At 42.8% G+C, this 27011-nt stretch overlaps 1 protein-coding gene across 2 annotated transcripts in view; it reads left to right on the forward strand.

Annotated features, from left to right (window-relative positions):
- The window catches only part of SLCO3A1 (solute carrier organic anion transporter family member 3A1), a 134864-nt gene extending 119782 nt beyond the window's left edge, over positions 1-15082 (forward strand). For both annotated transcript variants that reach the window (XM_081964542.1, XM_081964543.1), the window contains exons 6-10: positions 408-606; positions 2826-2961; positions 8760-8935; positions 12906-12970; positions 14183-15082. In XM_081964542.1, the coding sequence (XP_081820668.1) occupies positions 408-606; positions 2826-2961; positions 8760-8935; positions 12906-12970; positions 14183-14562 (956 nt within the window). In that variant the 3' untranslated portion in view covers positions 14563-15082. The remainder of the gene's footprint in view (positions 1-407; positions 607-2825; positions 2962-8759; positions 8936-12905; positions 12971-14182) is intronic.
- The last annotated feature ends 11929 nt before the right edge of the window (positions 15083-27011 follow it).

Here is a 27011-nt window from a genome sequence, read left to right on the forward strand (position 1 = left end):
AAGCCATTTTTTAAAATGTTGCCTTGTTACGTTTGTGTTGCATTTGTGCTGATAAATAAAGGGAGACTAGTATAGATCTATTTCAAGCTATTTAGCTCTCATCAGCTAGCCATACCCAGTAAGGGTATGGCTAGCTGATGAGAGCTAAATAGTTTGAAATAGAGCTATATAGTCTCCCTTTATTTATTTAGCAGCACAAATGCAACACAAATGTAATAAGGCAACATTTTTTAAAAATGGCTTTCTGCCTGGATGGCTCCAAGGGTGAGCCGATAGACAGAAAAGGGAATATATATATATATTTCCCTTTATTGCCACTAAGAACCAACGAAGTGTCTGGAGCTGGGATCGGGCTAAAAACTCAAAATCCAACAAAAACTTACAAAATCTTTCCGTTCCCTTTGCAGGCATGACAGCTATTCCCTGCGCATGCTTGGGCATCTTCCTAGGAGGCCTCTTGGTGAAAAAGCTGAGCCTTACTGCCCTGGGTGCCATACAGATGGCCATGTTGGTCAGCCTGGTGTCCACGGCGTGCTACGTTTCTTTCCTTTTCCTGGGCTGTGATACGGGACCTGTGGCTGGCATTACTGTTCCCTATGGAAACAAGTAAGTAAGAGAGAGAAAGGTTTCCCCCCTCCACACACACCCTTTGATGAGGATTTTTTTAAAATAATAATAATGTGGAACTGCAGACTTTAACCCCCAGCCCTAAAGAAGACTGTAGAATGAAATAAAAGACAAAAGAAATAAAAGACAAAGGAGAATCTGAGTACTATTTAGTATGGAATTTATGGTACAAATGGCTAGAGGAAAGAGGTTAACAAAAAAAAGAAAGCAATAAAGGGAAGAAAAAAAGATGAAGAGGCCAGAAAATAAATACAAAACCTCAGAATTAACAAGAGGGGGGAAAAATATAAGATAGATTGTATATAAAAATAGTACGAAATAAGAAATATAAGAGAAATATATGTATATAGAAGGATATAAGATGTATTGTATGGAATTAATAGAAATAGATAAAAGATATGCTGAAATATGTATATATATATATATATAGAGAGAGAGAGAGAGGGATGTAAAAGGTATTTAGGTATAGATAAAAGAAATATAATGGATATATAAAAGATGTAGAAGTGTTGCAAAGATGCTATGTTTATTTTTAAAAAATTTTTAAAAAGAAGACGGGAGAATGGAACCATGAAGTTGGAAGGGACTTAAGCAGTGGTGGGATTCAGCCAGTTCGTACCACTTTGGGAGAACCGGTTGTTAAGTTTTTGAGCAGTTTGGTGAACTGGTTGTTGGAAGAAATCATTAGGTAAAAATATGTATGTATGTATGTATGTATGTATGTATGTATGTATGCATACATACATACATACATACATACATACATACATACATACATACATACATACATACATATATATCCCACCACTGGACTTAAGAGATCACAAAGTCCAACCCCCTACACAGAGCTCCTCAGCCTCTTTGGTGGGTAGTTGCTGGATTTAGCAGACGTCATTAGATTTGGCAGAGAAAGCTGTGAAGACATCTACAAGAAGCAGAGGGGAAATGGGAAGAGGAATAGTCATGGAAAGATGGTTTGTTAGAGGTAGTTTTTATTCCAAACATGGAGCCAGTTCACGTTGTTCTTTAACAACTTGGCGGATTCACCCCTTGTCTATTCTTTACAATGTCAAAGGGCTGTAGTCAGCATTAGGACACCCCTGTGGGATAGCCTGGATTGATGGACAGTGACAGGCACAAAGTCACCCTCCAACTTTCCAGAACTTCACAACTCTAGGCCACCACTTGCCGGGGGACATCAGTGAGTAAGGAGAGATGCTTTATGTCCTGGTGGGTTTCCCAGAAAAGTTTAACCACAGTGAGAAGTCAAGAACTCCTGGATGGTGTTCAGCTTCCTAAAGCCTCAACCAGACCCCAGCAGTGTCTTGAATGTCCCCTGGCCTGCCTCTTTCTCTTTCTTTCTTTCTTTCATTCCTTCTTTCTTTCTTTCTTTCTCTCTCCCTCTATCTCTTCATCCATCCCTTTCTTTTCTTTCTTTCTTTCTTTCTCCATCCCTTTCTTTTTCTTCTTTCTTTCTTTTTTCTTTTGTTCTCTCTCCCTCTGTCTCTTCATCCATCCCTTTCTTTTCTTTCTTTCTTTCTTTCTTTCTCCATCCCTTTCTTTTTCTTTCTTTCTTTCCTTCTTTTTCTTTTTCTCTCTTTCTCCATCCATTTCTTTCTTTCTTCTTTCTTCTTTCTTTCTTCTTTCTCTTTCTTTCTTTCCTTAATTTTTCTTTCTTTCTATCTTTCTTTCTGTCTTTCTTTCTCCATCCATTTCTTTCTTTCTTCTTTCTTTCTTTCTTTCTTTCTTTTTCTTTCTCTCCTTACTTTTTCTTTCTGTCTTTCTTTCTGTCTTTCTTTCTCCATCCTTTCTTTCTTTCTTTCTTTCTTTTTGTTTTAATGCAATCATAGACATTTCTTCTTGTCAGGATCTCTTTCCATAGTTGGAGCAAAAAAATTCAAGCAGGGTCCTTCTATCACCCTACTTCAATGAAGAGTGAGCTCTAAAATACAGCACACAATAAAGCTAATAATGGTTGGAATAACAGTAAACAGTCCAACTCCACCCTAACCCACCCTTCCTTCCTTCCTTCCTTCCTTCCTTCCTTCCTTCCTTCCTTCCTTCCTTCCTTCCTTCCTCCCTCCCTTTTTCTCTTGATTCCTATCTGACTCTGGGCCCTTTACAACTAAAATGGTTTTCCTACCTGTTGATTGACCCCTTGCCCTTACCCACCCACTCATCCTTCATTTTTTTTCTAGGTCCACCATCTCCAGCTTGGCCCCCTATTCTGCCTGCAATAGCAACTGTAAATGTCAAATGGATTCCTTCACTCCAGTCTGTGGGACTGACAGGATCACGTACTTATCTGCCTGTTTTGCTGGCTGCACCAACATGGTAAGCCGTTATTTCTTCCCTTCTCCAATCTATTTCAGTCAACTGTTCTCTTTTTCTCTGTGTGTGTGTGTGTGTGTGTTAGCTATGAGAGGAGGAAAGGCTGACATATTCAATAATTCAGGTATGGAGATGGGAAAAACCTCATCCCTTGAACTCTTTTTTTTATAAAATCCCTTGAACTCTCTTTTTTATTAAAAAAAGTTTTATTTTTTCCTTTCCATACACATTCACAAATATACATTCTCGTAAATACTATTAACATTTATCTGTTGACTTCTAGCATTTATCACAATCTGCTTAAAAATATAAAAAAACCACAATTGGGATCGCTTTCTTGCCACCCCATATCTCCATTTTATTTTGCAATAACCCTACTCCTTCCTTCTTTCCAATGTCCCTTCTCTACCTTCTTCTTTCCTCCTCTCCTTCCTCTTTTCTTCTTCCCTCCCTCTCTCTCTTTGGTTCTTTTTTTAACCAAAAAGCGAAGGAGATGTTGCAAAAGTATACTGGCAAGTGCTGTGTATTAAATGTGAACTAAAAATAAAAAAATCAAATTATTGCTCCTACCCAAGCTATTTTATTGAACCGGATAGCCTTCTTCTGCAGTGGAAGGCCTGGGTTGCTTTGGTGACAGACAGATCGGATATCAAGCTGTTTTGTTCTGACTCAATGTGAACTAACTCTCCCAAATTGGAAAGAAACAGAGTCTGCCTTATTTCCAATCCTTTTCAGAATCAAAATAAAGACAGTAATGATAATAATATTTATTTCTTAGCCGCACCCTCTCCCGAAGGACTCGGGGCGGCGTACAATGAAACATATGAAATAAATATGTGGACAAAACAAACATATAACAGAGACATATACTAAAACACACACAAGGAGGAGGTCGGCTGATAAATAAAAACAATTAAAATACAGTATTTAAAAACCCCTAGATAATTAAATATAATTAAAATACCCAGTTAAAAAACCCGTCAGGAGCGATATGGTTAGATCAAAGTTGAGCCAGGCCAGCTGCTTGGAATAGGTGGGTCTTAAGCTTAATACGAAAGGAGCGGAGGTCAGAGGTATTCCTAATATCCGGAGGGAGGTCATTCCACAGGGCTGGGCCCGCCACAGAGAAGGCTCTACTCCTAGGCGCCGCCCCCCGACACTGTCTAGTGGACGGCACCTGGAGGAGGCCCTCTCTGTGCGAGCGAATTGGTCGCAGGGATGTATCAGTCACTCCTTTGCGTAACCTGGAGAGCCTGAAAATAAGCAAGAGAGATATTCATTGTCTGAATTCCATCATGGGCAAGGAAGGGAATGGCATCAAATGGCCCCATCTTCCACTGCCTGCCCCCCCCTCCGGCAGGCCTTAAGTGCCTGTGGTCTTGCTGGCAGCCATTTGGGGGGGGAGCTGTATACCACCAGACTACACAGCTAGCAGCCTACCTGTCACGACGCTGTCCTGCGAAAAGCAATTGCAGTTGTCTAATGAAGCACACACTAGGGGTGCGTGTTTCTGTAGGTTTTCAATTACTGAATTTCTAACCGTCCAAGGCAAGCCAGTTCAAATGAGCACCTTCAGGAAGAATGAAAATCGTTCTCGGCATCTTTTGGGAATAGTCACTTTGATTGCAGTGTGTGTTGAAAGGCAGGAGAGGGAGAGGAGGAGGAGGAGGAGGAGAGGAGTTGGATGAAAAGGAGGAGGAGGAAAGGAGGAAATGGAAGAGGAGAAGGGTAGTTGGGGGAGATGGAGGAGGAGAGGAGGAGGGGATGGAAGAGGAGGAGGAGATGGAGGAAGAGAAGAGTAGCTGGAGGAGAAGGAGGAAAGGAGGAGAAGGGGATGGAAGATGAGTTGGAGGAGGAGGAGGAGGAGGAGGAGGAGGAGGAGGAGGAGGAGGAGAGGAGGAGCAATAGTAAAAAAAAGGCCCAAAACTAATTTGGGTGCTAGCCCATGTCCCCTATGGTTCTTTGAATGATAGAGGATATTGGATCTAGCGATGCAATTTACCATATCATCCTAACTTTCCACAAGAAGATATATATATATATATATATGTATATATATGTATATATATGTGTATATATATATATATATATATATATATATATATATATATATATATATATATATATATATATATATATATATATATATATATATATATATATATATATATATATATATTTTATTTTTGCTTCCCTCTTTATCCCAAGTAACCCAAGTCCAGAAATGAGAATGTGATGAATGGAAACGCATCAAGGAGAAAACCAAACCTACGGTAGAACTAAGGAGAAATCCCCTGATGGTTTAATCAGTGAAACAGCTTGTCCGCAGTAGTTGTGGGATGTTCCAACACTGAAGGTTTTTAAAGAAGAGATTGGTCAGTCATTTGTCTAAAATGGTCTAGGGCAGGGGTGTCCAAACTTGGGAACTTTAAGACTTGTGGACTTCAACTCCTGGCTGGGGAATTCTGGGAGTTGAAGTCCACAAGTCTTAAAGTTCCCACGTTTGGACACCCCTGGTCTAGGGTTTCCTGCTTGAGTGGAGGACTGAACTAGAAGACCTCCAAGGACTTCTAGAATAACTAGGAGAATACCTCTGTTGTTCTATTCTTTTGAAAACCCAGATTCAGAATGTAGAATACAGAATAACAAGAGTTGGAAAGGACCTTAGAGATCTTCTAGTCCAAACCCCTGCTCAAGAAGAAGATCCTATACCATTCCAGACCAATGATTGTCCTTGTCCAATCTCTTCTTAAAAACTTCCAGTGTTGGAGCATTCACAACTTCTGGAGGCATGTCGTTCCATGAATTAATTGTTCTAACTGTCAGGAAATGTCTCCTTCATCCTAGGTTGGATCTCTCTCTGTTAAGTTTCCTTCTATTACTTCTTCTCTTGCCCTTGACCTTTCTCCTTTATCTTTTTTCCTTTACCTTCCTATTGTATTTTAGTCTTATCAGTGAGCTGGGGTTGAGAAAAAGGTGGAGAGGAATTGGAATGTAATTGAATGCTTGCATTTAGAAATATCCCCCCCCCCCCGGGACACCCAGAATCTTCCTTTTATCTCTTCCTTGCCAGGGATCAGAATTTATGGTAATTTTCTCGAAGTCCTGCTTTCTTGAAAGAATCAAAGGAAAAGTACAATGCCATGCTTCCGATATAAAGTCAAATCTCTTCTGAACTGTTTTTCTGACTTCTCTTTGGCAGAGGAGCAAAAGAGAGCAGGTGTGTGTGTGTTTGCCTCTTGCCAAGATCTTTGTTTTGTAAGAAAAGGGCAACACTACATTGGCAGAGTGAACCACATATGTCAGTTGGATTCATGGTTATGCTGTGATTCTGCAGAAGTATCTGTTTCTCTTCCAAAATCAGCCAAGGTCAACTCAGCGCTGCCTAGTCTGAAGTTACAATAATAGTCATTGTGTAAGTGGGGGCTTGTTCATGTGTGAACAAGGCCTCCTGAAATCCGAGAAGCCAGAACAAAGTCAAAGAGACGGCAATTTCGGCTGCCTCCCACTGTGTCCATCTCAAGAGGTTCCTTAGTTCTTCAAGGAAGTTTAGGAGATGGAATTCCAGAAAGTTTATCTAGAAGGGGGTGCTTGGTGTTTCATTACCCAACTGGGTTACATCATCAGTGCTAGAAGACACTGGGGTGTGCAGAGAGGAGGAGGATTATGGGGTCCTTGGTGCTCTCTGATCTTACTTGCAGTTGTTTCGTTACCCAACGAGGTTACATCATCAGGGCTAGAAAGCAGTGGGGTGGGCAGAGAGGAAGAGGACCATGGAGTCTTTGATGCTCTCTGATCTTAGCTGTTCTCTTGCAGATGTCTCATTACCCAATGAGGTTACATCATCAGTGTTTGTCTGAGCAATGGTTGTCCAAGTGTAGTCTAGGAATCAGCCACCAATTCAATCCATGTCCCTCATGGAAGGTCTTAAATCCACAATTGAGTCCAATATTTTGATTGTTACTCAGGACAGTTGTTAAGTGAGTTTTGCCCCATTTTACGACCTTTCCTGCCACAGTTGTTAAGCAAAACACTGCAGTTGTTAAGCGAATTGGGCGGTCATTAAGCAAATCTGTCTTCCCCTATTGACTTTGCTTGTCAAAAGATGTCTGGGAATCCCCTGACCCTGGGACAGTCATAAGAACACACCAATTGCCAAGCATCCGAATTTTTCTCCCATAGCCGTAAGAGTGAGAATCAGTCAGCAGTCACTTCTTTCAGTGCCACTGTACGTTCGAATCATCCCTAAATGAATGGTTGTAAGTTGAGGACTACCTGTAGTCATTGCTTTTTAAAAAGTTATTATTTTATTAATTGCATTTATTAGTGCTTAATGAACATTGTGTTGTCAGGGCATTTAGTTTGCTTAACAATACAGATTACATTCTTAATCTCCACTCTTTTCCCCAGCCATTGATAAAATAAATTCCACCTTTGATAATATTCCGTATCTCCTTTCTGCTTAATTCTTAACGTCAATCTGTCTGCACACTCTAGTATTTTTTTAAAAAATTATTTCTTCATCTCGTGGCATTCCTCCCTTTTTCCAGGATTGCACCAATCCAATCCTCGCTGCTGTTGAAACGTGCAATATTAAATACATAATTTCCTTATCTAGTTTACTTGGTATTGCACCTAATAAAAATAATTCAGGTTTAAAATCTACATGCTTTCTTAGCTATTTGTGTATTTTCTTTCTCCAAATTTTTTTCACTTTATCGCACGCCCACCACATGTGACAGTATGTGCCCATTTTATGATTACATTTCCAGCATTTGCTAGACATGTTTTTCAACATTTTAGATAACCTGGCTGGTGGTAAGTGCCATCTATACAACATTTTATATAAATTCTCTTTATACAAGGTGTACTGGGTTCTTCTTTAATGTGTGTGGATAATGCCTATTGAAACCACAGAAGCCACAATAGAGTCTCTTGTCAAAGGGGAATCTATGCTGCCTCCCACTGTGTCCATCTCTAGAGCTTCCTTAGTTCTCTGAATGTTCTGACCTACAAGATCATGAAGCTGACTCCTTGTCCCGATAAAACCCCTTTTATTAAGTTTAAAGTGAATTCCTCTCCAGCAAAGTCCCGGCCAACAGTCTTTCAAGAGATTTCACAACTACAGAGCTTGATCATGCTTGGAGAGCTGCCAGGCTAATATCTTCCAAATGCCACTCTGTAGCAGACAATACTTGGCAAGAAGTCGGGAACAGATCTTCACCCTAATGAATTGAACTAATTGTCTCCTGCAAACTCCCCTCCCCTTTGGCTCCTCTTTATTCCATATGGGAGGGGCCATTCACCATCCACCTATGGCAGCGTTACTCCTGAGTGGACCCTTGTTCCTTAGCTGTTCCCTTCTCCTGCCAGTTTCTGCACATGCGCACACTGGGAACAGGCTCCAGTTGTTCTTCTGCCCCACTAATGTCTGACTCCCAAGGCAGCTGATAACTGTCGGACCGCCCTGGCCCCATCTTCCTCTGATGCAGAGCCCTTGTCAGAGTCCCCCCCCCCAAGATTCCAGGACTGTCCCGTGTTCCTCCCCAACCTCCTCACTGTCCGAATCTGCTGCTAGATCCACTGGCCACTGACGGGCCACAACACCGAGGACTTTTAGGAGGTGAAACCCCAAAAGGTTTGTTTAGAGCAGCGGTGGTCCAAATACGGTCTAGGATTTGGCCATCACTACATTCAATCCTTGCCTCTTATGGAAGGTCAAGGTCACCTGCAAGGTGGCATTCCGTTGGGTCCATGCAACAGGATCTGCTCCCTCAACCATTTCTTGCCTTCCTTCCTAGAATCTCACCGGTTGCACCTGCCTCACCTTGGCCCCGGCCGGGGATACCACGGTCGTTCCTGGGAAGTGCCCTAGCCCTGGATGCCAAGAAGCCTTCCTGACATTCCTCTGTGTGATGTGCGTCTGCAGCATGATCGGAGCCATGGCCCAAACTCCCTCCGTCATCATCCTCATCAGGTAGGACCTTGCGCTGGCAGGAGAGAGGCAAGGAGGCCTCTGCATGGGAGGAAGTCCCAAGGAAGCATTCAAGGGAGTGGAGGAGGGCCCTTTTGCTTTGGGGTCCTTTAATACCTTTGGATCTAGTTGTCAGGGTAATTTCAAGTAATAGACCTGTCAGGGGAAGATTTATTTCACCCTGAACTAAATGAGGCTTAGACCGTGGCTGTTTCCAACAGGCATATTCTTTAAGGTGCGAAGAAAAGAAATAAACATTCTGGAGAAATATGTTCTAATTAATAAACAAACTTTAATACAAAAATAATAAATGGAAATAAAACAAAACTAACTAATTGTTACATTTTGATAAAAGAGTTCCGTCTCCCAGTTTCCTGGCAGCCGGACAAAGATCAGAAGGAAAGCTCTGGAATGTGTGAAGAGCAGGCGCAGTACATCACTGTCAGATAAGAACTTATGACCTGCGCAATAACTCTTTTAGTTTAACTATTTAGTGTCAATTCAGTCAGTTCAGGCTAGCAAACAATTTAACGCAGTGACAAGACCCATAGCAAGCAAAACCCTGAGGCAGGTGAATTCCTCAAAGAACAGCTTTATTGGATACATCACATCGGCATAAACCTGGTGAAAACCGAACTCTGAAGGTTCCCACAGTTTTCACCTAATTCAACAGTTTTTCCCCTCCCCAAACAATTAGTCACATGGTCCAATCAAGATGTCGTCTGGTTACCTGGCGACCAAATTACTCCTCCCTCTGACCAGGTGTGAGAATGTCCTTGGTTCCGAAGAGAAAATATTTTATTTTGGCTACAAATCCCCGGCTATCTCTGATTCCCCCCCCCCCCGCTATCCCTCAGCCCCAAGATGGCTTCAGCCAGGCCAGCTTGAAGGTTGACCCTAGTCTTATTTCCAACGGATCTTATTTGGGGTCCCTGAATTACAGAAAAAAAAGTGAGATTCCTGAACGATTGCTAAGCGACAGGTTGTAAATTGAGGACTAGCTGTCATGGTAGTAGTGACATCCCTTCTTGCAGTGTAGGGAGGGAAGGTGGCCTCCCTTGGAATGTTGCATGTCAGGAAGTCAAGTTGATTTCATTTTGGCTTGGAGAGATGCACCATCTCTCTGTATACAGTAATTACAGACAGACAGACAGATAGATGATAGATTGGTAGGATAGAGGTAGGTAGGTAATGAGAGAGAGAGAAAGAGAGAGAGAGATTGAAGGTAGGTAGATACCAGAGAGAGAGAGAGAGAGAGAGAGAGAGAGAGAGAGAGAGAGAGAGAGAGAGAGAGAGAGAAAGAGAAAGAGAAAGAAATTGCATGGATGTATAGATGGATAATTAGATAGATAGATGAGATAGATAGATAGATAGATAGATAGATAGATAGATAGATAGATAGATAGATAGATAGATAGATAGATAGATGATAGATAGATAGATAATGATGATGATAGATAGATAGATGATAGATAGATAGATAGATAGATAGATAGATAGATAGATAGATAGATGATAGATAGATAGATAGATAGATAGATAGATAATGATGATGATAGATAGATAGATGATAGATAGATAGATAGATAGATAGATAGATAGATAGATAGATAGATGATAGATAGATAGATATAGAGGTAGATAGATATAGAGGTAGATGGATGGATGGATGGATGAGTGGGTGGACAGATGGATAGACAGAGAAAGACAAACACACACACACACACACAGAGAGAGAGAGAGAGAGAGAGAGAGAGAGAGAGATCTACACCCTTCCTAGCCTCCCCCCTCCAAAAAAAATCAGATGTGGATAATAACTCAGGGGACATGTATGGTCCCAGAGTTACCTTTTAGAGGCCCAAAACATTATGAGGGGTCCCTGAATTCTGGTACATCTATTTTTCCCCCAGTCTGGTTTGTATGTTTGTGTGTGTGTGCGCGCGCGCGCACAGTTATCGGTTGCTTGAGAGAATGTAAAGGATCAAACAAGAGGCGTAAACTCTCAGACCACCAAACCACTCTCCTTCAGAAAGAGGCTGATTCCCCCCCCCCCCCCAACGGGGGAACAAGTTTTTTCATCTGCCCTGTTGGTTCGAATCTCCCTGGCAGGCTAATTGTCAATGCAGTTTTCTGTTTAATCCCCAGCCTGCTCCACAGCCATTTTTTCCTGCCTTGGATCAGCCTCAGTGCCTTTCTAATGTGGGGTTTCCAGTAGATGAAACATACCTGGGAGAAGCTAATTATTAGGTCCTCTGAAGGCGCCGCGTGGCCACTTCACAGCAGAGCTCGGTGCTTGCTTCTGCCTTTTATCTTTTCCTCCACTTCAAAAATTAAACTTTCCCATTCAAGAGCAGGGCATCCCTCAACCCTTTTGAGGCAGGCAAGGTCAAAAAACAGGCACAGCAGGAACTCTGAGAATGCCACTTATGGCTGCAAGTTAGAAGAACAACATTTTGAAACCTACCAGTGTTCCAGCCGAGGCTTCCCAAGAGCATGAAGCAACTCTTTGTCCCAACAAAAACACCTTTTATTAATTGACTGTGAATTCTGCTCATTCACATCCAGCAAAGTCTTTCAAGGGAGGATTTACAGTCACAGACCTTATCTGGCTTGGAGAGCTGCCAGGCCGATCTCTGCAGAACTTGGCAAGGAGTCTCGGAGTGTCACGAACCAATTAAGCGAACTAATTGTCTCCTGCAAACTCCACTCCCCTGTCACTCCTCTTTTATTTCCTCTGGGAGGGGCCATTCATCATCCACATGTGACCTTACTCCCATGTCGACCCCTGTTCTTTTGCTGTTCCCTTCCTTTGGCAACTTTGTGCATGCGCACACTGGGAACAGGCTCCAGCTGTCCATCTGCCTCACTGATGTCTGACTCTGAAAGCAGCTGATAACTGTCAGAAGGCTCTGGCCCCCTCTCTGCCTCCGACACAGAACCCTCATCAGAGCCTTCCCCAGCCTCCAGAAAAACGGAGCTTCTGCCTTGGGATTTCGTCTTTCTCAAGACTGAGAAATATCTTCTGAAAGTCACCCTTTCATAGTTGGCTCATCGCTGCCCCATTCCCAAGTTTGGCCCACATTCCTTCACAACTCCTAAGGACTATAGAATCCCTCCATCCAAGTCTCTCCCTCTCATACATGGACATACACACACACACACACACACCTGAGCAAAGCATTGGTCCAAAGCCAGCTTATCTTTCTGCTGCAGAAGATTTTTTCCCCTGCTTTGGAAGCCAGGAGCCAAAAAACTTGATGGGAAACTAATTGAAATCTGATTGTCTCTCTGTCTCTGTCTGTCTGTCTGTCTGTCTGTCTGTCTGTCTGTCTGTCTGTCTGTCTGTCTCTCTGTCTAATCTACCTACCTACCTACCTTCCTACCTACCTGTCAGTCAGTCAGTCAGTCTGTCTGTCTGTCTGTCTATCTGTCTATCTCATCTATATCTAATCTATATATGGTATCTTAATATCTATCTATCTCCCTCCCCATCCATTCATCCATCCATCCATCCATCTATCCATCCATCTATTTCTAGCCTAATCTATCTATCTGATCTATCTATCTAATCTATGTATAGTATCTCAGTATCTATCTATCTTCCCCTCCCTCCCTATCCATCCATCCATCCATCCATCCTTCCATCTCTAACCTAATCTATCTATCTCATCTATCTATCTAATCTATGTATGGTATCTCAGTATATATCTATCTCCCTCTCCCTCCCTCTCCATCCATCTATCCAACTATCCATCCATCCAACTATCCATCCATCCATCCATCTATCTATCCATCCATTCATATCTAGCCTAATCTATCCATCTCATCTATCTATCTAATCTATGTATGATATCTCAGTCTCTATCTCCCTCTCCCTCTTATCCATCCATCCATCCATCCATCCATCCATCCATCCATCCATCTACCTACCTACCATCTTAATGATATTTGCTTGAATTTCTCTTCCATACAGAACTGTGAGCCCGGAGCTCAAATCCTACGCTTTAGGAGTTCTCTTCCTTCTCCTCCGATTGTTAGGTGAGTGAAATGTATGCTTCCTTTTGCTCCCCTCCACTTCTCCAGAGAAGCAGGGATTCCTGATGAGAGATGGACCTGGGTGGTGAACCCAGATTAGGTCCCGTTGGAGACGTAAGCAGCCGTCTTCCCCCGAGGGTTCTCCAAATGTTTTGTGTTGTATCACAAGTGGGTCGTTTCTGCAGAGGTCGGTCCTTCCCCTCGGGGCCAGTCCTTTAGAAATCAATCCTGTATGAATATGATGTCAGCTCATGCGGCTGAATTCTCTGAACTTATCCTGAATTGTCCGGATTTGCACAATAGGCTGAACTATAAACTAATCAACACATTACATTCTCACAACACATTGCACTATAGAAAACTAACCAAACTTAACCACTAGCCAAATTTCACATTGTAGAGATTCAGATATTAAGTCTATAACTATCTATACATTTCCCTTGTCAGATCTATAGGAACTTGATTTCAACAGGAGTATATCATCAATATCATCACTGCTCTTAGTTTTCAGGGGTGACCTCCCTCTTAACGTCACTTGCTGGAGAATAAGAGTGAGATGTTTCATTGCATTGAAGTCCTCCTTGTGGACTTCCAGAAGCCATCTCTTTGGCTTCTAGGACAACAGAATGGTGGACCGCCAGAGATCTTTGATCCAGCAGATGTTCCTCTTATGTTTGTAGAGAGTCTAGATCCGTGATGGCGAACCTGTGCCACGCATGCCACAGGTGGCATGCAGAGCTGGTGCCCCAGCCCAGCTCCACTCACATGCGTGCGTGCCTCCTGCCGGCCAGCTGGTCTTCGGGTCTCAGCCGCGCGTGCATTGGGGGGTTTTTGCATGCGGGGGGATGCTCGTTCACATGCATGGGTGGGCAGGGTGGATGTGTGTGGAGGGGGTGCTAGCATTGCATTTTGTGGCTTCGCATGGCACCCCTGAACCCCAGGTTTGGGCCTGGAAAGCCTCCTGTGCCAACCTGGAAGCGAAAATGGGTGGGGGGGTGCATGCTTGGGGATGAAGGAGCGGGGGGGTCATGCACACATGCACAGGGTGGGGCAGGATCTGTGTGCACACATTGCATTATGGGTATGGGCGCGCTGGCGCATTGGCACGCGCATGCTTTTGCCGCGTGATGACCCAGAGGTTAGCCATCCCTGGTCTAGATGTTTCAGAGAATATTACCGATATTAAAAAATATATATTTCCTTCTACCTTCACAGGGTTTATTCCACCTCCCCTGATCTTTGGAGCAGGAATTGATTCCACCTGCCTTTTCTGGAGCACCTTCTGTGGTGAACAAGGAGCATGTGCCCTCTATGACAACGTTGTCTATAGGTACCTGTATGTGAGCATCGCTATTGCCCTGAAGTCCCTTGCGTTCCTCCTTTACACCACAACCTGGCAGTGCCTGAGGAAAAACTATAAGAAATACATCAAGAACCATGAAGGCGGGCTCAGCACCACTGAGTTCTTTGCCTCCACGTTGACCCTGGACAACCTAGGACGAGACCCCCTTGGCCAGAATCCCCCTCACAGGACAAAATTTATCTACAACCTTGAAGACCACGAGTGGTGTGAAAACATGGAGTCTGTTTTATAGTGGTTGGAAAGGTGGATGGCTAACCCAAAGGTCCTTTTGGAAGGAAGACCTTTTATGAAACGTGTAATATATCCATACGAAGATGTTTTGGGAAGTCTACGCAACACCGAGTCCACCGCTCTCTCAATATCTTATCATGACGTTCCAGGAGCTTCTCCGGAGGAAGAAGACAATTCATCCTTGGCTCCAAAGCAGATGAACCAAGGCAAAGGGGAGAAAATGCAAAGACCAATCCGGAATGAGAAATGGGGATCCCAAGTGGACCATAAGTGCATCAAATGCCTTGACTGGAGACGTAACAGATGGGCAAAGCTGCCAGCGTTTTGGGGACCTGGTCTTTCATTGGAGAACAGAGCAGATGTCTGTCCTTGGGTGGAAAGACAAATTCCATGAAAGACAGTTCCCAGCAAGGGGGGTGGGGGAAGAGCAGAAGCAAGCCACAGCTGTTTCCAAAAAATAAGTGCTATGCGAAACTGAAGCATCGTTGGAGTAATCTTTGCAATACAAGCTTAAAAGACGACCACAAGGGTGCTATGCAGTTCCTTTTCACGCTCTCCGTCTCTTGCTCTCTTATGCCACCGGAAGCCCTGCCAGAACGGCTTCACCTTTATGGTCTCCAGCTGCAAGTCCATAAGACCAACCTCAACAGCTGTTGAAATGGGCAAACCAATAGACGTGTCCGGTACAAGCCATGATGACGTCAAGTTGCCAAATAAGAGCTACACCCCGAACAGGAGTTTAGATGCGAAATTAAGCGTTAGATAGGCTGCATCCTTTGCGCATCCTTTGCGCACATCCCTGTTCGGATGCCATCATGACTTGTACCCAACACATTCGACGCAACCGTAACATTACAGTTCTTAAGACACCAGCATTGCTTTTCTTAAACTATTTGGGAGTGTGGGGGCGGGAGGGTCTAGTTCCATTTTGGTATGGGAGTCAGGGCGTTGTGCGTGTGTTTGTGTGTATGTGTGCAGTTGTGAAGGACAGAGGACAGGATGGCTCTTGCCGAAGAGTCTGCAACTTTTTTCAACTTTTAGCAGGGTAGAAGTGGTGCGTGGCTCATCATGGCCAACGTTGCCATTGAAAATGGGGCAGAGGAGTTCTGGTTGAGCCGTCACTGCCTTTTGAAGATCTGTACATTTTTCTAGTTTTGTGTCGGCACTGGAAAAAGGAAAGATTTCAGTAGGGTTTCCGTTTGAATCAGAATATTGCTACCACAGAGAGCAAGAGAAACTATCCACTTTATTCCCTAAGCTGCTCAGCTTCCCCCAGTTAAGAAATGTTTGCAAAACTTTAGACTTCCCTCCAATGGAAGCTTTGATGTGTTTTTGACCTTAGGAAAAAAAATGAATAAGCTGATAAATATATGTGCCTTTGGGGTGGGGTGGGGGAGAATAAGTTTGCTTTACAAGAGTCAGATGGAGAGAAAGTAGCCCAACTTATCACAGGAAAGAATTGTAGGGTATGCTTTGTAGCACTGGAGGAAAATCTCAGAAAGATCCCTTTCATTAACAGAATGACAGAGTTGGAAGGGACCTGGGAGGTCTTCTAGTCCAACCCTCTGCTAAGACAGGAGACCCTATTTGTAAGTGGCAAAACAGAAAATCCGGAAAGTTTGGAATGAAATCTTTGCTTTTCACACGCCACTCACTAAAGTCCCTAAATGCACAGGTTGTCTCTTAAAACTTTTATATAGCACTTTCCTTCAGTGGCTAAGAGGCTGAATTTGTCGGTCAGAAAGGTCGGCAGTTCGGTGGTTTGAATCCCTAGCGTCGTGTAACAGAGTGAACTCTCATTACTTGTCCCAACTCCTGCCAACCTAGCAGTTCGAAAGCATATAAAAATGCAAGTAGAAAAATAGGGACCACCTTTGGTGGGGAGGGAACAGCGTTCCGTGTGCCTTCGGTATTTAGTCATGCCGGCCACATGACCACGGAGACGTCTTTGGACAGCACTGGCTCTTCGGCTTTGAACCGGAGGTGAGCACCACCCCCTAGAGTCGGGAACGATTAGCACATATGTGTGAGGGGAACCTTTACCTTTGGCTAAAAGAAGAGAGAATTTCCTGAGATGGTTGATGGTCCCTTGCTGTCATAATCAACCAGAATGCCCTTGGGGGGAGGGAAGACATTCTGGGACAAATAACAACAGCCTGCTGGCTCCCTCAAGACAGAGTGCAGGGAGCATGCTTTCCAACGAAGAAAAGGCAAACTTTTTATATGTCCTATTTATTGTGGCATGCCTCCCAGATGGGCTGCACATCTTTTAAAAAATCCACATTGCATGCAAAGGACCGGTGGCCTTTTTATATAGAATATACTTCTTCGCCCACATATCTGTATTTAGCCATGATCATGAGTGGTAGATCCTAATTCTGGGCTAACCCTTTCCCTGCTGGGACCAGATCTGTAATGTGTCCCCTCCAGTGGTGGGTTTCAATTAATTTTACTACCGGTTCCCTCGTCCAGGCTGGTGGGCGGAGCCTCCCGCTGCCACCACTACCAGTTCGCCCAATCTGGGCCAAACCAGCATAAACCCACTTCTGGTTCCCTCATTCCCTTCCCCAGATTCTGAAGCTTCCGAGAAAAACAAGAAAGTCCAGTTGCCTCTTGAAAAAGCACTTTGGGGACCAGATTCTGAACATTTTCTACTTCTTCCCACTTTGATTGACAGCAAAGGCGCGTTCAACATATATATATATATAGGAGGATTCAGAGATTTATAGTATATTATGTAGTATATTTATAATATATTCCGCTGGGAGAGGCATATATCTCGAAGGACCCAAATTAGCTTTTTGCCTTTCCCCCTCTCCCTTCTATTGCTCTTGATTTCATCTTTTCTCTTCTTGGATGTTGAAATTAATTTATTTTGTTTGTACTGAAAAAGAAACACCACGAAGCGAGGAAAGAATTTACAGATGTTTGCCCTTTTGAAATTGATTTGCGGATGCAGAGTTGGGGTTGCGAATCTTTGCTGAATGGGGTGGCGGGAGCAAAATGTATTTCAGTTTCAACCGTGATCTTTGAATGGAAGTGTCCACAGTGACTCTGTCCAGACGGTTCTTCAACCTTGCTCTGGTTTGGCTATGACCATCATAGCCAAACCAGAATCCTTGGCTTGTTTCTAAACCAGTCCCAGCTTAGAAAAAAACAAACCATGATGCCGTCTGCTTGCCATCAGCAAACCAGTGGTGGGATTCAGCCAGTTCGCACGTATTTGGGAGAACCAGTTGTTAACTTTTTAAGCAGTTCGGAGAACTGGTTGTTGGAAGAAATCTCATTTTACCTTTTCTCCACTTTACAGGGCTAATCCTGTAAGGAAGGCAGGAAGGAAACATCCTGGTATTGTTTCTAGCCTAATCTTTATTGCCCTGCTTACAGAAACTGCCTCTCCGGTTAACCCTTATTGCATTGTCACAGTTAAGATGAAGTGCCCATCGACCTGAGTGACGTTGAGTTGGCCACTCCCACCCGGTCACATGATCACTGAGCCCCACTTACCCAGCTGTTCATTAGGGCAGAGAACCGGTTGTTAAATTATTTGAATCTCACCACTACAGCAAATTCAACCCAATGTCCATCCACATTTTCATGGCTTTGGAGCTGATTTCCAATTCTGATTTCACCTTGGTGCTGAAAACAGTGACCTGAATTCCCAGTAACTAAGTGTAGGATCTCAAGAATAGCTCCGTACTTCCAAAGAGGTTTCTAGGTGTTATTTATTATGTTATTTCACACAAACCCCCTCTTTCTGGCTCAACACAACAGGGTTTCCATAAAGTTGAACCTACAATTCCAAGCAAAGATGTCCAAACTCCACTGTGCAGATCTGTTTGGATCCCTAGGGACCTCGAGCCAAGATTTAAATTCTGTAAGGCATGTGCTCTTCTTACTCTGATCCAGAAAAGCATCTGTGTCCAAAGCCCAGCTCTTTTTTCTTCTTTTTAACAGGCATTTTAAAATCACAAACGTGAAGAAGAACCATTTGATCTATTGCACGAGACTCCAAGGTTAGGTTCGCAGACATGTTTGGACACAAACTTTTATGCAGCTCCCGGAATTATGTAGAGTCATATCTTATACTACAGGATGTAGTTATAGGTAGAATGATATCCTATGGTATAGGATAGAACTTGTGAACTAAGCCAAAGAATTACAACTTGCCAAACATTCCGAGTTCCCATCCGCTGCTGGCAGTGGAGGTTTCTGAAATATTTTAGAGGTAGCAAGTTGAGTGTTTTTTTCCTTGGAACAAAGAAAACAGTTTTCATTCCATGGGATCCTTGGGGCTCTCTGAGCTTGGTTGCTTTCTTGCAGACATTTCATTACCCAACTAGGTACCATAATCAGTGCTAGAAGAGAATGGGCTTTGCTCTCTGTTTATATATTAGTAGCTTGCCCTGTCAGTGTTGGTGGGAGCATTCTTGGTGGATTATTATTTTTTTAATTCAAATTTTCATTCCTTTTTCATAAAATAATTGAACACTGAAGGTCTTAAGAGGTTTTCCACTGTTAAAACATGGAGGCTACAGTGTATTCTATGGACCTAGACACGAAGACAAGATTTTGAATCTTCTCTGATGGGTTCAGGCTGATCCCTTTCAGATCTCCCAAGTTATGCAGAGGAAGGTAAACTGTGAGCGGCCCTAACAATCTGACTTCCTGTAAGGCAGCTTTGGATCCCACCTTGCCAAAAAAAAAAAAAACCCTAGCAGAAGAACACTTTGAACCACATGTTAGAGAAAGGGCTCGATGTTTGTTATTAAGCTGCATTTTAGGTTCCAGTTCTTTTCAATGGATTGGCTCATTCCAGTCAATCCTGATTAAATCCAAATTCATACAAGCAAGTATGGGGTGGGGTAGGGAACACCAACCATGTAAGTAATGGGATTTCATGTGTCGACTCGTCCCAAAGGCGCTTTTTCAAAAGGCAACTGGACTTTGTTTTTTCCTTGGAAACATTTCGCTTCCCATCCAAGAACTGTGAAATGCCTTCAAGAAAAATTGAACTCCAGTTGCTTTTTGAAAGACCACCTTTGGGACTAACCAGGCCCTGGATGACTGAGAATATCCATAGATCTCATGTGTCTATAAGGAGCTAACAATGACCAATGCAGGGACAGGTGGCATTTTTTAATAAGAAGCCATATCAGCTGGTCATTTTTACATGTTGCATGGGATGCAGGCATTCCTCAGGTGAGAAAGGAAGTACAAAAGCTTTCCATTGCATTTTTTGTTTGAACAAATCCAGCTATTGGCTTAATTCTTGGCTTAACACTAACAAGAAGCAAGGTGGAGCAGCAATGGTTAGAGTGCAGTACTGCAGGCTACTTCTCCTGACTGCTGGCTGCCTGCAATTTGGCAGTTCAAATCCTCACCAGGCTCAAGGTTGATTCAGCCTTCCATCCTTCCGAGGTGGGTAAAATGAGGACCCCGATTGTTGGGGGCAAGAGGCTGACTCTGCCAACCGCTTAGAGAGGGCTTTAAAAGCACTGTGAAGCGGTATATAAGTCTAAGTGCTGTTGCTATTGCTATTCTTCAAAAAGTCTCTCTCCCTCTCCTCTTTCTCACCTTTCTGAATAGCTGGCCACTTCTTTACACATCATTCTTTTTTAAAATTTTGTATCCCCTGTTTCTTAAAAGACAGAAACCTATTTGGAATGATCCGATTGAATTCTCATAACAAGGTGAGAGCAGCTGGTAGCTCATTGAAAACCCGCTTAAATTAGGAAGGAAGCCGCAGAGAAGTTGAATGAATCGATGCATAATGAATGAGTGAATGGATGAAGTGAAAGTTTCGTGAGCAAGCCATGACTTCACGATCATTGCACACCAAGGTGAATTCAAAAGTTCACTCGCCCATCCCGAAGGCAAGAAGGATATGGGCAACACCTTTGGGTCCGCCATCTTCCTAAGATCCTTTTCATCCTTCTCTGTTTTGCTTTGGTCTGTGAACAAGAGGGGTTCCTGTGTGATTACAAGGATGGAAAAATCAAGACTTGAAAGATCCCATGAGTGCTGAATTGTTCAGAAAAGTCCACACAAAAAGTCTCAAGCGAGGGAGATGGAGCTAACAAACATTGGGTTTGCCCTTTCCTACAATTTGCAATCCCGGAGAGAGTGAACTTCCTGAATGGAATCCAAGTTTGCTTAGAAAGATCATTAGGGATACACTATGGACTTTGTTTTCCTGTTGGTTTTATTTGTTGGTTCTACTCATTCAGTTTCCAAGATTACACAGCAGATCATTACAGATGTCAGCAAAGATTCCATATAAGTGCAACTGGCATAAATCAAACAAGGCGCGTAAACCTTCAAATGTCATTTTTCCTAGAGCAAAACTGAAATAGAGCTCTTGCGTTTAATTATCAGCGCTCGTGTCTTTCGTCATGTCACGGAATGATTTGTTGAAACATGGAAAACCGGGCGATAAATCGAAATAATGCAGCTTTACCCAATTCCAAATCAGCTGAAACCTTCAGGAACTGTAATAGGTCCAACAGGAGGTCACTAGCATGCAGACATGTGAAATAATAATAATCTATGATATAATAATATATCATCCATTAGGCAAAGGCAACTATAAGAAGTTTCAACGGTCTGTAGGTATCTTGGTTAAAATATAATAAGCTAGTCAAAGAGGCACTAAAAACCTCAACATTTCTACAGTAGATATTCAGAGTCTTAAAACTACAGCCTCCAAGTTCTCCATCCAGTCAAATGTCCTGCTGGATGAGAATTCTAGGACTTGTAGTTCAATTTTAAAGGGTCAGTGACTAAGATGCTCAGCTTGTCGATCCGAAAGGTCGGCAGTTCAACATTTCGAACCCCTAGCACTGTGTAACGGAGTGAGCTCCCGTTACTTGTCCCAGCTTCTGCCAACCTAGCAGTTCGAAAGCACGTAAAAATGCAAGTAGAAAAATAGGAACTTTGGTGGGAAGGTAACAGTGTTCCATGCGTCTTCGGCATTCAGTCACGCCGGTGACATGACCACAGAGACATCTTCGGACAGCGCTGGCTCTTCGGCTTTGAAACGGAGATGACTCCCTAGAGTCAGAAATGACTAACGCATGTGCAAGGGGAACCTTTACCTTTAGTTCAAATTTCTCTGGAGAGCCCTGAATAGAGAAGGCTGCAGGAACAGGAGTGTCACACCTGAATGTGACACAAGACAAGAGTGTGTATATTGGAGCTCCACAGCAATTAAGAAAACTTGACTGAGCCACTCCTGCAAATTCAATTTCAGCATTCTGGGGGAACAAGATAGCAATAGAAATAGCATCTAGACTTATGCACTGCTTCATAGTGCTTTACAGCCACCTGTAAGCAGTTTGCAGTGTCTAGTGCCTTGCCCCCAACAATCTGGGTCCCCATTTTATCAATCTCAGAAGGATTGCAGGCTGAGTCCACCTTGAGCCCGTCAGGATCGAACTCTTGGCTCTGGGCAGAGTTAACCTGGCAATACTGCACTCTTAACCACTGTGCCGTCATGGCAAGTTGGCTGCAACGTTGAATCGCTCATTTAGTGCCATTCAAAATGTGCCAGTTTTGTGTTTTGCTTCATTCGTTTTATTTTATCTTTTTAAGGCCAAGATGGAAAACACATCTGCCCATCTTGGTTCCGCTCTTACCTGCCACAGGAAAAATCCGTCAGTCTTTGGTGCCATAATGCCATGTGGTTCTAAGCAATAAGAAATGCATCACTTCAATGTGGTCCTCATTTTTTTTCTCTCTCTCTCCCTATGCTTCTCTATCTTCCCCTGCATTAGTCCAGGGCTCAGCAACCCCCGGCTCTGGAGCCACATGTGGCTATTTCATCCCTCTGCTGCGGCTCCCTGTCACCCCAAATTATGAGTCCCAACCGCCAATGTGTGACACCAGCATGCGATTTATACAATACAATAGCAGAGTTGGAAGGGACTTTGGAGGTCTTCTAGTCCAACCCCCTGCCTAGGCAGGAAACCCTATACCATTTCAGACAAATGGCTATCCAACATCTTCTTAAAGACTTCCAGTGTTGGAGCATTCACAACTTCTGGAGGCAACTTCTGTTCCACTGATTAATTGTTCTAACTGTCAGGAAATTTCTCCTCAGTTCTAAGTTGCTTCTCTCCTTGATTAGTTTCCACTCATTGCTTCTTGTTCTGTCCTCAGGTGCCTTGGAGAATAGTTTGACTCCCTCTTCTTTGTGTCTGTAGTCGGGTTGTTCTCTGAGCTTCCTGCCTCTCCTTGGGTGAGCCAGTTTGCTTTTGGGGATGCAGGGTTCACGACTGGTTGTGCCAGCGGTGGCATTCCTTTGTGAGCACTTCCGCTGCATCCTTACCAAGAGGCGCCTTTGAAAGAAGTGGTGCATCCAAGCAAAAAGACTTCTTACTGATGCCCTGGTGCAAACAAGTATTTGGGGATAATCTTGTCACCGGGGAGGGAAAGGCCTTTAACATCCCTAAAAGCTATGAAGAGAAGTTGAAAGTTCCACCTGATCTCTCATCGTTGCGCTGTATCTCAAGTACTTAGATTCTTAGCCAAATTAGCTTCAGATCTTGCGTTTTTTTAAAAAGAAATTGAAGTCTTTCAGGTGAGCCGAGCATCTGATGACTTCATAAGCATCTTGATTTTGGGTTGGTTGGTTGCAACAGTATATAAGTGATTTGCTATCTATAAAATACAATACAACAGCAGAGTTGGAAGGGACCTTGGAAGTCTTCTAGTCCAACCCCCTGCCTAGGCAGAAATCCCTATAGCATTTCAGACAAATGGCTATCCAACATCATCTTAAAAACTTCCAGTGTTGGGGCATTCACAACTTCTAGAGGCAACTTCTCTTCCACTGATTAATTGTTCTAACTGTCAGGAAGTTTCTCCTCGGTTCTAAGTTGCTTCTCTCCTTGATTAGTTGAATCAAGGAGAGCATCTTCTGCAAACCTTCTGCAAACCATCTACTGGGGTGTTCTCTCATATATATTTTTACTGTAATGTATAGCTTTGAGATGTCCTTATTATCTTCCATCTGTGCAACTAAGCTGATCTGACCCGATTTACTTCTGCAAACCAGCCAAATTTGGCAGCTACTGGCTTAGCTAGCTTTACCCCCTTGCATATCACCTGTTAAGAAGTTAAATTGAATACCAGGCATTTAAAAAGCTCGTGCATGGTGGATTTGGGCTGGTGCTTCTTGGTGCTTGCTTTTAAGCAGTTTCTGGTGCACACTTGACCACAATGTTCAAAGTCAAAACTGCTTCCAAGGCATATGCAGAAATCTTTAGCATAGAATACTATTATCAGGTCTATGGCAGTGTTTCACGATCTCAACTTTAAGATGGGTGGACTTCCAAGTCCCAGAATTGCCCAGCCAGCATGCTGAAAAACTTGGGGATTTTTTGAATTTTAGTTGCTGAAGTTGAGAATAGTGGCTTAGAGAAACACCAGAGGGCAGCAAAGAAGGTTTTTCAAAGTCTCTCTGCTGTCATCTACTGGTCCACCTGGGTTTGGCAACCTGGATCTGGTAGCTCACCACAAACCTATCAAATAATACTCTGCCCAAGAGTCCATTTGCATCGGCTTCTAGCCTTTCTTTATGATGCAAATACTACAAACTGGGAAACATTTTACCAAGATGGACAATATCAACTTTGAATAAGACGTTTACGTAACTCCTTTACCTCCACGCTTTCAAAACTGGCAAACACAGAGCGAGAAAGAAAGAGAAATAAACCAGCAGATGCAATTTACATTGTAATAGCAGACATGGCAGAGATTGAGTTATTTTTATGGTTGCAGAATTGAGGATTTTTTCTTCAGCTAAGTTTGGATCGGGATTTCTGCTTTTATACAAAGAGCAATTGTTGTATATCTCATTAACATCGTAGAGGAACGGAACTTTTTAAAATGGTTCTAGACCAATCTCAAGATAAGACACTTCTTCCATGCGTCTCTCAACTTACCTGATAGATCTATTGTGGATAAAGATAGTAGTTTTAGAAATAATAATACAGTAATAACAATAACAATATAGCAGTTCTTAAACTGCTGTAAGTAATGCATGGATGGAGCAGTGGAAGACGCAAATGCTAAACAGTGTACTGCTTTCCTTTAGCAATGGAACGGGGTATGTTCTAAATTATTGTCCTTATTATAAACTAATTTATGAAAACAAATCCAGGCTGAATCTCTTAAATCCAGTAACACATTTCAGTCTCTCATTTTTCGTTCCTTCTAGAGGCCTAACATTCATCTTCTTTGCTATTTAATTGTCCCCATAAACAGCACAGTATGCTGATTTTTTTTTCTTTTATTTTAATTGACCATGTCTCAAAAACCTCTTTTTTTTTCAAAGCATACCAGATAATCCCTTGAGAGTTGACGCTTTGGCTCGTTCATCACTTGAAAGAAGTTCTTCCAATTTTTAATGTGTTAATTCTTGGGGATGAAGGTGTTTTTTTCTGGGAGGGGCGGAATGGAAGAGGAGAGAGATTTATTTAAACAATGAGAACAATCTTACCGTATGTCCGATTGAAAGAGACAAAGAAGAAAGAAATAAAGGAAGGCTGTGCTCAGTATATTTTGAGTACCGCAATCTGTATTTTTGCAAGCTTCTATTTTCCAGATGAGTTTAGAAACCTGTGATGACGTGAAATTAAGTACTGTACTGTTTGCTGTAAATGATATTAAAAGTACTATTTTCATTTGTTGGTGGTGTCCTTCGGTGAATCTTGTATTGCTGACGTTCCTTAACAGCCTTTTTAGCTTGGTCTCCTCTTGGTATCTCAGAAGACAATGATTGTGGCATTCAGAACTAGTGTAGGAAAGAATCATGCAAAGGTCAGAAGGAGGACCAATTTATAGAGTAGAACTGTAGTCTTGTCATGGGAAGCCTAATCTAATTCCATTTCCTAAAATGACAGTGTTGATAATGACACAGGATGAATAGAATAGAATAGAATAGAATAGAATAGAATAGAATAGAATAGAATAGAATAGAATAGAATAGAATTACAGAGTTGGAAGGCACCTTGGAGGTCTTCTAGTCCAATCCCCTGTTCAGGCAGGAAACCCTACATGACTTCAGACAAATGATTATCCAACATCTTCCTAAAAACTCCCAGTGTTGGACCATTCACAATGTCTGGAGGCAAGTTGTTCCACTGATGAATTGTTCTGTCAAGACATTTCTCCTTAGTTCTAAGTTGCTTCTCTCCTTGATTAGTTTCCATCCATTGCTTCTTGTCCTGCCCTCAGGTGCTTTGGAGAAAAGCTTGATTCCATCTTCTTTGTGGAAATCCCTGAGATATTGGAACACTGCTATCCTGTCTCCCCTAGTCCTTCTTTTCATTAAACTGGACATACCCAGTTCCTGCAACCATTCTTCATATGTTTTGTGCTCCAATCCCCTAATCCTCTTTGTTGCTCTTCTCTGCACTCTTTCTAGAGTCTCTACATCTTTTCTACATCGTGGCGACCAAAATTGAATGCCGTATTTCAAGTGTGGCCTTACCAAGGCCTTATAAAGTGGCATTAACCCTTCACATGATCTTGATTCTATCCCTCTGTTGATGCAGCCTAGAACTGTGTTGGCTTTTTTGGCAGCTGCCGCACACGGCTGGCTCCTATTTAAATGGTTGTCCACTAGGACTCCAAGATCCCTCTCACAGTTACTAATATTGAGCCAGGTACCACCTATACTGAACCTGTTCATTTGGAAGTATTCCATAGAAAGAAAGAATCCTTGGTGCTCTCTAAGCTTGGTTGTTTTCTTGCAGACGTTTCATTGTTCAAACTAGGTAACATCAGTGCTAGTCTAGCTAGTCTAGCGACTAATACTGATGATAGCAATAACACTTAGACTTATATACCGCTTCACAGTGCTTTACAGCCCTCTCTAAGCAGTTTACAAAGTCAGCTTCTTGCCCCCAACAATCTGAGTCCTCATTTTACCAATCTCAGAAAGATAGAAGGTTGAGTCAACCTTGAGTTGGTGAGACTTGAACTGCTGCCAGCCGGCAGTCAGCAGAAGTAGACTGCAATACTGCATTCTGACCACTACGCCGTGGTGGCGTTATGTGGTTTGGATAATGAAACGTCTGCAAGAAAGTAATGCTCAGACAGCACCAAGGACACCTCAGTTCAACCCTGAGCTACAAATATTCTCTTTTATGGGTATGCCATAGAAGCAAGTAAGAAAGACTCTAAAAAGGTGTATCAAAAATGTATCCTTCCACTCTTTTTTCCACCTGATTGTTGGCTACACAAAGGTGTTGAAGTTCCTTGGGCAAAGCAAAACCTATTCTTAAACATTCTTAAAGGCCTATTTTAATGGGCCTGCAAAAGAGGCACGAGAAATCATCCTTGTGTACAGTTGATAGCAATACTTAGTGCTGCAAACCCTTCAGGGTACGTGAAGTGTTAATACCACTTTATAATGCCTTGGTAAGCCACACTTGGAATCCT

This window comes from Natrix helvetica, assembly GCF_964273705.1.
Source record: "Natrix helvetica genome assembly, chromosome: 12".
NCBI classification, from domain to species: domain Eukaryota; kingdom Metazoa; phylum Chordata; class Lepidosauria; order Squamata; family Natricidae; genus Natrix; species Natrix helvetica.